The sequence below is a fragment of the Pyricularia pennisetigena genome, assembly GCF_004337985.1.
Source record: "Pyricularia pennisetigena strain Br36 chromosome 4 map unlocalized Pyricularia_pennisetigena_Br36_Scf_6, whole genome shotgun sequence".
In the NCBI taxonomy this organism is placed as follows: domain Eukaryota; kingdom Fungi; phylum Ascomycota; class Sordariomycetes; order Magnaporthales; family Pyriculariaceae; genus Pyricularia; species Pyricularia pennisetigena.
Window position 1 is genome coordinate 716,539 of NW_021940918.1, and position 13,226 is coordinate 729,764.

The 13,226-nt window shown below is 48.3% G+C and overlaps 5 protein-coding genes across 5 annotated transcripts; 3 read left to right on the forward strand and 2 right to left on the reverse strand.

Moving 5' to 3' along the window:
• Nucleotides 1-299: 299 nt before the first annotated feature.
• PpBr36_05809 (uncharacterized protein) lies at nucleotides 300-2,627 on the forward strand (the record flags this gene model as incomplete). The annotated part of the gene is made up of 3 exons (XM_029892957.1): nucleotides 300-1,130; nucleotides 1,202-2,364; nucleotides 2,492-2,627. The coding sequence occupies 3 exons, from the start codon at nucleotides 300-302 to the stop codon at nucleotides 2,625-2,627; spliced, it is 2,130 nt and encodes a 709-aa protein (XP_029745739.1).
• A 1,722-nt stretch (nucleotides 2,628-4,349) lies between these two features.
• Nucleotides 4,350-5,218, forward strand: PpBr36_05810 (uncharacterized protein; the record flags this gene model as incomplete). The annotated part of the gene is made up of 3 exons (XM_029892958.1): nucleotides 4,350-4,744; nucleotides 4,824-4,922; nucleotides 4,999-5,218. The coding sequence occupies 3 exons, from the start codon at nucleotides 4,350-4,352 to the stop codon at nucleotides 5,216-5,218; spliced, it is 714 nt and encodes a 237-aa protein (XP_029746337.1).
• Nucleotides 5,219-6,083: 865 nt separating this feature from the next.
• Nucleotides 6,084-8,895, reverse strand: PpBr36_05811 (uncharacterized protein; the record flags this gene model as incomplete). Its single annotated transcript, XM_029892959.1, has 3 exons — nucleotides 6,084-7,065; nucleotides 7,131-8,596; nucleotides 8,668-8,895. The coding sequence occupies 3 exons, from the start codon at nucleotides 8,893-8,895 to the stop codon at nucleotides 6,084-6,086; spliced, it is 2,676 nt and encodes an 891-aa protein (XP_029746338.1).
• Nucleotides 8,896-9,471: 576 nt separating this feature from the next.
• Nucleotides 9,472-9,660, forward strand: PpBr36_05812 (uncharacterized protein; the record flags this gene model as incomplete). The annotated part of the gene is made up of 1 exon (XM_029892960.1): nucleotides 9,472-9,660. One exon carries the CDS (start codon nucleotides 9,472-9,474, stop codon nucleotides 9,658-9,660), a length of 189 nt encoding a protein of 62 aa, XP_029746335.1.
• A 1,570-nt stretch (nucleotides 9,661-11,230) lies between these two features.
• Nucleotides 11,231-13,226, reverse strand: PpBr36_05813 (uncharacterized protein; the record flags this gene model as incomplete). Its single annotated transcript, XM_029892961.1, has 3 exons — nucleotides 13,173-13,226; nucleotides 12,480-12,595; nucleotides 11,231-12,238 (listed from the first exon to the last, which is right to left on the reverse strand). The coding sequence occupies exons 1-3, from the start codon at nucleotides 13,180-13,182 to the stop codon at nucleotides 11,231-11,233; spliced, it is 1,134 nt and encodes a 377-aa protein (XP_029746336.1). The 5' UTR covers nucleotides 13,183-13,226.

Sequence of the window (13,226 nt, forward strand, 5' to 3'; positions counted from 1 at the left end):
TCCAGGGCCAGGCAGCCCCTACCCGAATCATTGATGGATTAGGTTGTGCTCATGTTGTTTGATTGGTGTTCACGCACCCGTTGACAGTGCATGACTGCAAACGCCTTTGTGAGGGCTGTGGTGCGTGGTGCCTGCACACCCAAACACATCAAAATCTACTTTTGTAATCCCCGCTCCCGTCCCTGTTGACTCTTTCCGCTCTCTGTAGGTTTTTCTAATTCTCACTTTACGCCTTCCTCCCACATAACCTCTCTGTTTGCTTCTCTACTTTCGACTCTCGATTTCAAATCCTGGGCGGCATGGATCGCAACGCAGACCTCATCGCATGCATATCGTGCTCTGATAGCCAAGCACTCGTCAAAAGGCTGATATGCGAATACAATGGAGTCGTGGGAAACCGTGAAGAAGAAGAGTATCGTCGCGGCAGCCGCGAAGCGACTGCTTCGCTGAGCGGCGATGAAGCCTCTCAGTCTCTTGTCTCGATGGAGCTTAGATTCAGCCGTGGTCCCAAAACCAAGCAGGGCTTCGTGTTTGGCGCCTCGCCGAGCTGCGACTTTATCCTCGACGGCAAAGGTATTAGCAACCGACATTTCGCCATCACCTTCGACAATGATGGTCGTCTTATCGTGCGAGACTTACATTCCACCAATGGCCTTGCCGTCACCTATAATGGAAAGGCCAAGGCGATACGCAAGGGTGGGTTTCACTGGATCATTGGCGGCGACGCGATACTCGAAGGCGTCGAAATCGAAATCTGTCCGGCTCCGTCAAAGAAGACGACCATCTCCATTTTGGTACAGTCTGCAATCAGTTTGAACGATCCCGGGCATCTTGAAAGAGTCGCCACCTTCCTCCAGGACACGGCTCCCCTCGAGCAACGTCTCTATGATCAAGTTTTATCCGAGATTCCGACTGCATTGGCCACCCAGACTGCCTCCGCCAATCTTCTCTCTTCGATATATTTCCCTCTGCAAGAAATCTCATCAGGAGGCTTTGGAACGGTTCGACGTGTTTGGAACGTATCTACTGGCCAGATGTGTGCGCGGAAAAAGCCAATCCAGCGGCAGCTGAAGCCGTCCCAGATCAAGATGTGGGTGCGAGAGATCAACTGTATGAAAAACGCAGTCCATGTAAGCTCTTTTTGCCTGCCCTGTACCTACCTGTCTTGCAAGCTTTTATTTAACCCTGCGCCTTCACGCAGCACCATATCGTCCCACTGCTCGACTCCACGATGGACCCCGTCCCCACCATCTTTATGGAATTTTACATTCTGGGGAACTTAGGAAACCAAACATGGTCCTTAAGTCGGAACGAAAGCATTCAAGTATTGGAGCAGTGTCTGGACGCTTTACAATACATACATTCAATTAAAATGGCCCACCGAGACATCTCCCCATCTAACATCCTCGTCCGTGGACGGGCCGAGACTTACGATGACATCGACGTGGTATTGTCAGACTTTGGCCTTTCCAAGGAAGGCAGCGATTTGGTTACCTTTTGCGGCACGCTTGCATACCAAGCTCCTGAGGTAGTGCGTCCGGTCAGAGCCAGAGGTTTCTCTGGTTACAATTGTGCCGTCGACCTGTGGAGCCTTGGCGTTGTCGTCCTTCAGATAGCATTTGGACTTCCGAATGATGTTGATCCTGCCAACCCAACGGCCTGGATGCATCGCCTTGTTTTGGAGGTCACCAAATGGGACAGGATTAGCGGTCTCGGTCACATTTTGACGCTCATGATCGTTATTGACCCTGAGGCTCGCATCACAAGCTGTGATTGCTTTGCGCTCGCTAGAGATCTGGCCTTGTTTGGCGAAGAACCTAGCTATAACTCCCAAGTCTCGTCAAATGAAGCCATCACAGCAACTCACAGTTTGCTTTCTCCTGGCGAGGGCGGACTACAAAATAGCAACCACCTGAACCGCGTCGATTTCCGTAGGTCTAACGCCCCTGAGCCGTCTTTTGAAAGCTCCGACCAGAGCGTACCGCTGTCTGCTGTGGCGGACTGCCATCAGCAGCTGTACGCGGACGAATACCAGCAGGACCAAGGCCGATATAATACCACGGACGCCGCTTACACAGTTAGACGACCAACCCTTGGGCTGAACCACAATCCTGGCCAACAATATGAATACAACGCCAGGTCTCCGGCTTCCCGGACTTCGCAATGGTTACCCTCTCTGTGCTCTGATAATGACCCCTATATGGTCCAGGGCGGCATGGGGTATGCAAGGGAACTGCACGGCGGGGGGAACCACGGACGGTTTGGGGGTACTACCAGGCAGTGGTATGTCGGGCAAACCGTTGAAGGTAGTGGTGCGTCGCAGGATTCGTCTTCGTATCACCACCCAAGAGTAACAACGCCCTTGTGAGTAAGCGGCAATTAACATGCAAGGAGGCTTGCAGCTTTGAATGTTTGTTACAATCACACATGGCCTCCCAAAATTTCAAATCCGATAAACAAAGAAAACAACCAATCAAATCATGACCATTAGATACGCTCATTCGGTGGCGTATTTCATCGATGCTTGCGTCTATGGTGCCCACGTGCTTGGTTTGCAACGGCGGCCCATGCGTTTCTTTGCAGCTCAGTATGGCGACCCTGTGCCAATAGAAGACTTTAGTCGTTGATTTGTTGCGAAGTATACCATTTCTATAACCGTACTAACAGTAATTCTGTATGTAACCATGGATCAACGGGATGACTCGGAAAGTAGACATGTGCGAGGCTAGTGATTGCGTTTCAAGGCGCTTATGCAAAAACATTGATCAGGATCCTTTGCCTGCCAAGTCTGATAACCATTCTTGTTGAGGTTTCTCATACGAAGCAACCAATCTCTAATAAAGCTGCTCTCTGAGGGACAGCTCGAGAGGACCTTCCTAGAATAGCTTTTGTGGCGCTGTAAGTTCAGTGTACATAGGCCGCCACAAGCTGACGCTCAACATTTGCAAAGTTTCCTGGTTAAAAACTGCAGAGGAAAGCAAGGGAAATTATGCAAAGGTGGGCTACTGGAAGAGTGCCTTCGGTTCGGCGTCTGAACTCCTGGTTTTACTGTCCAGTCTAATCTAGCGCTTGGCTACTAACTTTTCTGGTCAACTCGTACGTGACCTTTCCGGCACGATACGGGTTGAAGTTCAAAAATCTCGGTTAACTCCGCGGAGCATGATTAACTCCTGAGCGAATATGGGTGTAGCTGGTGTGAAGAAGCTGGCATCCGGCTGTCGTTAGTTCTCAAGAGGTACTGTGACCTTCCAGGAAAAGCTTTCCTCTCAAACGATTTGTACTGATACTACGAAGAGTGACTACGTCCACACCAAAAGTCCAGAACCTGCATACCATTTTCACCCCATGCATTCAGCATCCATGGTCGTCACATTGCGCAGCTCCAAAGCAGCCGTGAAAAAGAACATCTGATGACCAGGTACATGCTCCCTGCCACTCAGTCGATAAAACCCAAAACAACGCGCCACCCGCAGGCAAACACAAATTTCGCCCAATCAACCTGGAAGATGAACGTTAGACAAGGAGGCCTCCACATAGAAGAAACTGTGTAACTCACAAGTCCAGATCCCACCACACCTGCTCTTTTTGCTCGCCGACTAAGGTGGAATGAGCAAACAATGCATACTGGCATCCACAAAGAACGTTCAGAAAAGAAGGATGCCTCCAAACCAGAGGCCAGTATTGGGCAATACACTGCCAGAGCATGCGTATCGCATGCAGCCAAGGTAGGAATAAGTGAAGGATTGCCAGGATATGGACAGTCTGCTCCGTGAGAGATGTAGTCCAGCCCCCTCTCTCTCCTAAGATGATCCACTTTGATAATCGCCTCCTCTACGCGTGCTAAGTGCTTATCCAAACAAACCGCCGATCAATCGCGTTTTATGTTGGTTGTTCTCGTCTTTGTGTTGAGAGGTAAGGGTGGTGGGAGCGTCGTCGCGAATGCCAGTGCTATTTAAGCTCTGATTGGTGATCCCAAAGTCGTCACGGCTGCCAGGTTCTAACTCAGGGATGTGATACAAGACCGCGACCAGTGTCAATCGGCTCCATTTGGACGCAAACGCGAACTTGGTATATCATTACGCGCCAAAGCCTTGCTGAAGCGTGTCCATCTGGCGTCAGGAGGTACCTAGCACGTCACCCGAACAAGCTCATGACTGCTTTCGTGGGGATCTGGGCGAGATGCTTGGAAAACGAGAAGTTATACCCACCTACGGTAGCATGTTCCCAAATAATTCTATAGAGATGTATTCAAACTGGTCTTCTAAGCCTCTGGCGCTATTTAAACCATTCAGCTTTTCGATTGTTCCCAAAAAAAGCTCTTCCGTTGAATACACAGCCATTTTCACAGCATGGATCATGCAACATATGCCGCGTACTATGGCTTCGACCATTCCTATGCTGGAGACCCTAGCGGACGGGTCAGCGAAGCCGGTGATCTACTTGATCCTTTGTTGGAAAGATCTTTCTTCGCTGCTTCGGATGGGCCTGGTGAAAATCATTATGTTCCCTCGCCATCGAGTCAACTCTTCAACCCAACTGGACATAGTCAGCGCTCTGGGCCTTCTATGGCTCGTGCACAACCCCTCATCTCCCTGGAAGAAGAGAAAGTCGGATACCCCGGTTTTGGATATACAACAGGCGGCGAGCCGCTGTCGGATTTGTGCGAGGCCACCGTCGAAAACAACTATGGCGTTAGTAATTGTACCACGCCCAATGCTACTGCTACTGCTTTCAGCAGCGAGAGGTGCGTTTTGGAAATCGAAAAGGGGAATGAGAAAACTGGCCCAACTCAAATTGACATCAGACGGAATTGTCTAAAACAGGCATACCAAGATCGAGGCCAAGAGATATGTTTGTGATTTCCGAGGTTGTGAGCTACGCTATACCAGCCGGAAACATCTAAAGCGCCATCAAAAGTCACAGTATGTATCCCCTAGGATGACCGCACACCAAAAAATGAGAATCTCAAAACGCCGAAAGCTGACCAAGTTGCCATAGACATAGCAAAAATTCTGAAACCTTCATTTGCAAACTATGCCAAGGTGGGAAAGTTTACCAAGGAAAACGTAGAGACAATTTCGCCAGCCATGTCGAAAGACACACGAGAAACGATGATCCAAACACAAAGGTGAATTATCACCCAAATGCAGAGAACTACTTGCAGTCCATCAAGAACAGCCAATCTATCGAGACGTTCAAGGGTGATGACTTGTCGTAAGTAGAAAGGCGACTTCACCCACGTGGGTCAGTTGTGGGCTGGGAGGTTAAAAATATCCGGGTCATGCATCTAAGGTTTCGTGAATAGAGGAGTGTAAATATTACGTTGTTTTCGCCTTATTGATTTGAGCTTGGTCTATAACCTGAAGCGTTTTACCCCAAAGAGCTTTATCTGCTCAGAATAAAAGCAACGTTTCGGTACCAGCTGAAGATCTTATTCACCGACCCATTCGCAAAGGGACGTCTTTATGTATTTGTACAATTTCTCCGGTAGCAGCTCCGCAAGTGCCTGCAACAGTAGTTTCTCACGTCCTCAATCCCCACGGCCATAGAAGCCCGCCGTCTGCAAAGGAAATCTATAGGTTGTTTTTGATGTTTGTGACTTTGCAGTGCGTGTTCATCTTTTCGGATACAATCGTGCTCCCTTCTGTTCAGATTAGTTCCCGTGTCATTCTGTCGGGATGTATTTGATCAGGTTCCTTCCTTCAGAGCTGTTTCAAAAATGGATTGATTAGTCAGTACGCGGGTACCCGACTGGCTAGGAATTCAACTAACCAAACAGTCACAACTAGTTTCCGAACTACCATGACACTCGCATAGTGTGCCTGCCGCTTTCGATGATGGTACGGCGAGAAAATAGAGAGTCATCTCTTTTGAGGATACGTCGGTGAATAGGGAACTTCAGCCAAGGTTTGGAAAAATGTCAATTTAAAAAGCAAAGCAAGCCAAGTTCAAATCAGGTGAAAACAACGTTGTATTTACCCTCTTCTACTCCCGAAAACTTAGATGCACAACTAGGATATCTTTTAGCCCTCTAAACTCCCAATATTGTCGTACTGAACATGTGGGTGCTGCCGCCGTTCAAATCACAAGTCGTCTTCCTTATGAGTTGGACTAGTTTCCGCATTCCTTTCTTTGTGTTCCAAAACGGACCTCTCCCTGCCGGAAATAGTAGCAGGGGCATTAGGCGTGGTACAGTTACCAACTCCATGGTCGTTTTTAGCGGTGGCCTCACACAAATTGTACGGCGGCTCGCCGCTCAATGTGTATCTACAGGCACCTGTAGCATGGATTCTTGCCAAAATCTGATCTCTCGGGTTCACTAAATTGAAATGATCGCAGATAATCTGAGTATCCGCAAGTGCGATGTAAGTTCCTTGGACCCTCGAGTTGCCTCCTTGTAAGCGTTCAACAACCCGTACTTGAGGGTGGCTTCGAAGAAACCCCCAAAGAGCCTGTCGCACTGTTGTAGAACCGGCGCACAGGTGAGTGGCGTTGACAGCCCCATCGACTTTTCGAAAAACGACCATTTTGTTTTTACCGAAATTCAAAACCTCATAACCAGCCGGCAGTCCGGATGGTTTGTGATTAGGAAAAGCCCGATGTAAGTAATTCTCCTTGTCTGGTGGGAGTGGCTGGTCAGCATGTTTGAACAAGTTTCTAACTTCCTCAAAAAGCTTTACTTCCTTGCAGACGAAGACACCATCCCTGAACGGAACCCAGAACCCATCTGTTTCCTTGTTTATGTGCGAATTCTTCTGGAGACAAGCTAGTAATTTCTTGCGCTTGTAAAGACTTAGGTCGACCGCCTGGAATATTTGGGTGGCGTTCAGGTAGTAGTCTGGAAGTCTCATAGACACTGCCCTGTTCTTCACGACCACTTTGAAAATATGTTTGTCGTTGAACACATCGCGTGTGCTAAGGCCTCCGGGACGCGGAGCAAAGGGGCGCTCCTGATGTGGAGATAATTCGAATCCTCCATCAATGTTTGTTGCTTTATCATTTTGAACGTTCTGAGGGCTCGGGTGTGATTCTTTGGCCTGGATTTGGGGAGTTTCGGATTGGGGTCTTGTTGTTTTGCAGTTAGTAATACACCCCCGTGCATTTAAAATAGAGAGATTAATGGTGCTCACCTTAAAACGTTGCTATCTGGGCTAATCTTTTGCATCGCCACGCCGACGGTCGCAACGTTCCAGTTAAGTATATCGTTGTCCTCTTGCTGTTGTGCATCGCTCCCAGATTGGCGCACGCTAGTGGGGCAGAATGCTAGCCCGGTTACCAGCCGCTCATTATACATCTGAGGAGTTTTCATCGGGGGGTGTTGTGCCGGGGCGAGAGGTCGATACGTTGCCTTACGCCTTTTAGCTAGATAGTTATCTTTCGCTGAAGGTCTCCTCGAAGCTGTCACTTGAAATTCTGGGGTTTGATGAACGATTCGAACCGGATCGGCTTCCGTGTAGACCTCCTCGGCTTGCAAAGCGTACTTATCGCCGCCACCAGCAGGGCATTGAAGAGATTTCGAATTGTTGGCTGCAGTAAGCAAATCGTCCCCAGCCTGATGAAGACTCCATGGTAGGGCAAGTGATGAATCATAAAGGCCCTCGGATGGTATTTCGACTGGAACGTGGGCGTTTTTGGGGCTGACCACTGCGAGCTGCAGGTAAGACCGATTCTGGGGCGCTAAAAATGTTTCATGATATTCCACCTCGGTGAAATAAGATAGAGAATCTGCAGCGGACCTTATGTGTTCCTTGGCCGAGGAAGGCTTTGAGACAACGAGTCTCTTCCGCCTTGAAACAGAGGGTCCAGCGCTAGATCTATCGTGTCCGGCCGGATCCGGACGCGACGGAGTGATGATGTGTGTGACAGTCTTAGGGTCGCTGACATCTTGGCACCCTGGTTCCGGCACCACTGCCAAACATCCCCAGGGTTCTGTGTCTGGAAGGGTCTCCGAGCTGGCTGTGCGTCGCCATGGTGTGTGCTGCTGTCCTCCCCCAGGGAGAGCATTTTCGTTGGCGGCCCCGTCGGCCTCGAAGAACCCGTCGTCCAATGCTTGTTGGGCGGAGACCCGTTCAATAGGTCCCTTTTTAACCAGCTTGGAGATAAAGCGAAGTATCGGGGTTTGGTTCTGAGAGGCGATATGATCCCTGATAATATTCGGCCAGCCTTTCCTCGAAAAACGAGGAAGCCCATGCAAAATTTCGAGCCCTACAATACCAAGGGACCAAACATCCACCTTGCTGTTGTACTTCGCCCCGAACATGATTTCTGGTGCAGCATATCGGGGCGTACCGCAAAACTCTTCGAGGCTTGTGGTAGATACTGATGCCAAATCAAAGTCGGCCAGCTTGACGAAGATTTCGTCACGCCGGACAATCATCACATTCGCAGGTTTGATATCTCGATGTGTGACTCCACTCTGATGGAGAAAAGCCAAGGCTTGGAGCAACTGGTTGAGGAGATCTTTAATCTCGCGATTGTTGATGGGGCATAGGTGATGTGCATCTGCGAGGTGCGACCCATCGATAAACTCCATGAACAATGTGGGAGGCAGGCCATTACTCCATTTGGTAATGCTGAGGAACTGAACAATGTGTTTCTAGTGGGATGGTTAGGATTTGGAGCGAGAGATAAAAGGATTTCGTTAAATGGGCGTTGGAGCTTCTTTACCTCTGCTTGTATCATGTCTTCATCAACGTCGTCATCGGTGTTTTGGCCGTGATCCAACTTTAAGATGTCAAGCGACTTCAGAAACTCCGCGAGAAGAAGTGGTGCTCTTTCGAATTCCGATGGTATCCATTGAAGATAGAACACGGCTCCCGGAGAGCGTACGATTAAGTCGCATTCGTTATCGATGCTGCTGGTGACCCAGCTGGCAAGAACAAACTCTGTCTCCATTGATGCAATTCAGACTGTTGATTTGAAAACAGCAAAAAGCTGTGCGCAGCGTATAAGAGGCTGCAGACATAATATGAACCACTTTTGCTTAGGCGGTGAAACCTTGGTATGCTTTTTACCTGCGGGTCTGAGAACCCATCAGCCAGCCAATTTTACCTGCTGGCTTAGCCCTGCGCTCGGGTGGCAATTGATCATTTACCAATCGGACACCCCACCCTAACTGTTATTACAAGCGGATGCTGCCCTAGGTTCCGTTAAATTTGGGTGTGTTTTGAAAAGATGCTAAGGGTTCGTTTAGAAATTCAAACTATAGATGTCGGGACAGACGCGATATTTTTTGTTAATATAAAAGACAATTGAGCGAACAAGACTGTCTTTTCAGATTTCTGTTCTGCCATTCGTCTCCTCGTTAAAAGCTGTTCCAAACCAGGAACCCCTAATCTCATTTGCAGTGCCCTAGCGAAAACCTTGTTTTATTTCTCGGAATGGTGGCGTACAAAGACCCAAAGCTCAAAAGGCTAGTCGACTCCAAAATGACTACCTAAGTGGACAGCATCAAAAGTTTTGCGGTCGAGAATGCAGCCGACGACGAGTTTCTCTTTCTCAACTACGCCGACCTTAGCCAGAACCCTCTGGGCAGCTATGGCGACAAAGACATTGCGTTCATGGAGAAGGTTGCGAGCAAATACGACCCGAACGGAGTGTTTCAACGAAATGTGCCTGGAGGATTCAGGTTGTCAATTGCTCGAACAACTGCGTGTTTGAGGTGAAAAAGCAATAAGGCGGACCTCTCATTTCTTCTTTTCTTGTCGAATAGATAAATAAATTAGTTAACTACTCCGCTAGCAAGCCTGCAGAATTTGGCCTTCTTGGATATTTTCACCTCCTAACCACCATTTAGAAACCCCAATCCTAACTATTGCTATCTTGAGTTTTCATTTCTCTGATCCTCAGTAAATGCCTTGAGAAATGCCGCATTCCAGCAGATGAATTTGTTATCGAGGGCATCTTGCGTCCGAAGTAAATCGTTCCATATTTTCTTGACCGACTCAAAATCAGGTGCTTTGAGGAATTCTGGTATTTCTGTAGTTTGATGAGGAGCTAAGAGGTCCACATTGTCAAGGATGTCGTCTATCTCCAGTTCATCAGTCATAGTGCCGGCAGATGAGGCGAAAGATGGATGTCCCACCTTTTTTCGTGGGACTGAGATCGAAGGGTGGGGGCCAGAGAGGTGAATGCTTGAAGTTGTGCTGCTGATGGGTTGTACGTGCCGGATACGTCCAAGACCCGTCGCGGTTCTTGAAAAAACTGCAAATCCAGAACTCCCAAGCCCGATCAATCCCGTCCACATATGCTATAGCCCGTTGTGCTTGAAGCACTTGTGGTTCACTATTCGCAACCCGAGTGGCACTTGATAATTCTCGAACTATCGCATATAGCGCAAAGCAGCTTGCTACCAGAATACGTTACATTTCGTCTGAGTAGGAACTACAGGAGGCAAATGGGTGACAAAAGATCGAGGAACCAAACAAACTCCCTACTTTCAACCAGGCATATTTCTAAAAGGTCATCTCAACCGGAACAACTGAAAAAAAGATAGATGTGGAAAATACCGAAGTACAGCCTCAAAATGTCATAAGACCATGCTAAACTGGCAAGGCGACGCCCACTGTCTAAGGTATAAAAACGCGGAAGGGTGGACAAATGAGACCATAAGCTTGTTTAATTTATCCAGAGGTGTACGCTCTATAGAAATTCGAGGACTGATAAGTGCGTAGTCCACAATACCGCGCCTATAACGCTCTTTGGCATGCTAACCAGGGCAGCGAATAGTCTTAGGCAGGCTCCGAAAGGTATTGATAAATGAAGGCACGTTGGTGGCAGAGTGGAACAGAGGAGGGTATTGTTGAACTGTCTGTGTCGACCTATTTTCCAGGAACAAAAATTTGGCCGTTGGTTACCAAATAAAACGGAACGTTTCCTCCCGGTTTTGGAAATAATTCCCCACATTCACCCACGTGGTGCGGTCCAACGAATATTACTCAAAAGCACAGATCACATTCTATTTCAACCTCAGCATCTGCCCAAGACCATGACTCTTTTGCAACCGAATACCCTAACCTTATACACGCATTGCCCCTCAACTACAACGCCATACATTAGCACATTTTCCAGGAAAACCACGAACTGGGACCAATGAACTCTGAGATGGAAATATACACAGAAAAACTATTTCCGACCGCTTCCTACTGGACCATCAATTCGTCCATTATTCGTTTGCCCCCGGGCTGGCGCAAACGCATATTGTTCGGTGTCAAAAATCAACAGGCTGAGTTTACGTAATTACCGCTGAACGGCCTCGTACAGCTTGTCGCTGCCTCATCCTCTTTATTTCATTTTCGGCACTGCCCTTCAAAATCAAATGAGATTTGGTGGTAACAGAAAAAACCCTCGCCCGTTTATTCTTTACCGCGTTAACCTCGAGTTGTTGCTGCTTCTTCCTTTTCTTTTGAGTTTCGGCATAAGGTCGTGGATGTTTTTGCGTGGTTGGCGCAAAAACGAGCGATTCGCATCGATCCCCACCCCGCTGCTGGCCTAGTGCGACGGGCAACTTTTCTGTATTTTTGTTTCTGCTTGCCCCTGCAACAGGCACGTTCTCGCATATTGGCGCCCTAGATTTGAAATGTTGCGCATAGAAAGATAATCCGAGGTTGTTTGCATAAGTCGAGCCCACAGGGATATGTGAATTTGGTTTATACCCTGGACTACCCATAACAGCTGATGAGGATTGCAGCCAACTAGAAACGCCGCCATCCATATGTGGTGCACCAAACAGAGGATTTGACGGCACCTGATAAAGGGGGGCGGGGACAGAAATGAGCGATTCGACGTTTGATATGGTTGGGCGTTGCTGCTCGTTTTGCCAGCACGGTATAATATGTTGAGCTTCCCGAGGCTGCATTTCGGTATTTCCAAGGTCCGTCTCAGACAGCTGTCCATCTGCAACTTCCTCCGGTTTTAGGAACTCTTGCATTATCGCGTCCCAATTGAAGACGTCCGCAGTGATTTGCTGACTTGTGCCTAGATCTTGATGAGCCTGCAAAACTCCAGCATTTACGGTGCCAAAGTTGCTACCCACGCCTAAACCTGGAAGCCCGCTGTTTTGATCGCAGATGCTTATATCCGGGAAAATGGAAGCCGATCCCGGTGCTGGTTGGGGGCAGCCAAAATTGCCCGGAGCCACGAATACGGGCACATTGTTTGAATGCGGGACGCCCCCCGTAGAGAAATCAAAAAATCTGCGGCAATCTTCCATAGCTTTAATTTCCGTTGGGTGTCGTCGCTGTAATAGTAGTAAATAAGAAAAGGAGGCCTTATATGCTTGTAGCTAGATATTTAGGTTGGGAAATTACTTTAGAACGTGTATTTAAGTAGGAATTTTCGATGATTGTCGTCGTAGGGCTGGGTGTTGAGAGCAGCAATTTAATACTAGGACATTCGCTGCATTTCGGCCGATAGAAACGATAGGTAGCAGGAGGTTACCTAATACGTATGTATGTGTCGTATTCGCCCTAATAACCCACCAGCAGCATAACTTTAGGCAATTCATCCTCTACCGTGTACCTCTCGATGCACCTCCAAGGACCCACCACCTCCCGGCCTTCTCGATGTAACCTCCAAGGACCCACCACTTCATGGCCTACATGACGGATGATTTCATAAGACATTCAAGCCATGTGATGAGAAGAGCTATTGCTTGAAAGCCTACCGGCTATGGGGGTGTAAGGTAGTTCCTGTAACGTATCTGTATAAATTTTCTACAGTAAGACAAAATAATAACGTTTAATGAATGTATGGGCTACTAAACCGCGGTACAAAACAACAGGTTTTGTAAGTCCAGAGTATAAGCAGTGATACGTCGTGAAGTGGAAGCTGATATGATTTATTTTTCGTATCCTTCGAGAGGTGCAGCGTGAAGATCTGGGGCGGTGGGTCCGTGGAGGTTGCACCGAGAGACGTGGCGGCCGGAGAGGTATATGTAACCTCAGGGGACCCACCATTCCCGGCCTCCATCCGCCTCAGCCTTTAGGAAAATGGAAAAAAGCGAGACTAACCGTGATGTTAAAAACTGCAAGGACCGAAGCGCTTACACAAAGCGTCCTTGTGCTAACCGGTGAAACTTTGAACAAAGCTGTATTCCCAAATAATGTCAACACTACAAAGAAACACTGAAGTTTTGGACTAGATTTGTCCAATGTTCCAGCCGATGTTCAAACCTTGCTTCATCTTCTCAAGAAAATCGCCCAGGTGTGGGTTCTCTACCACAAGGC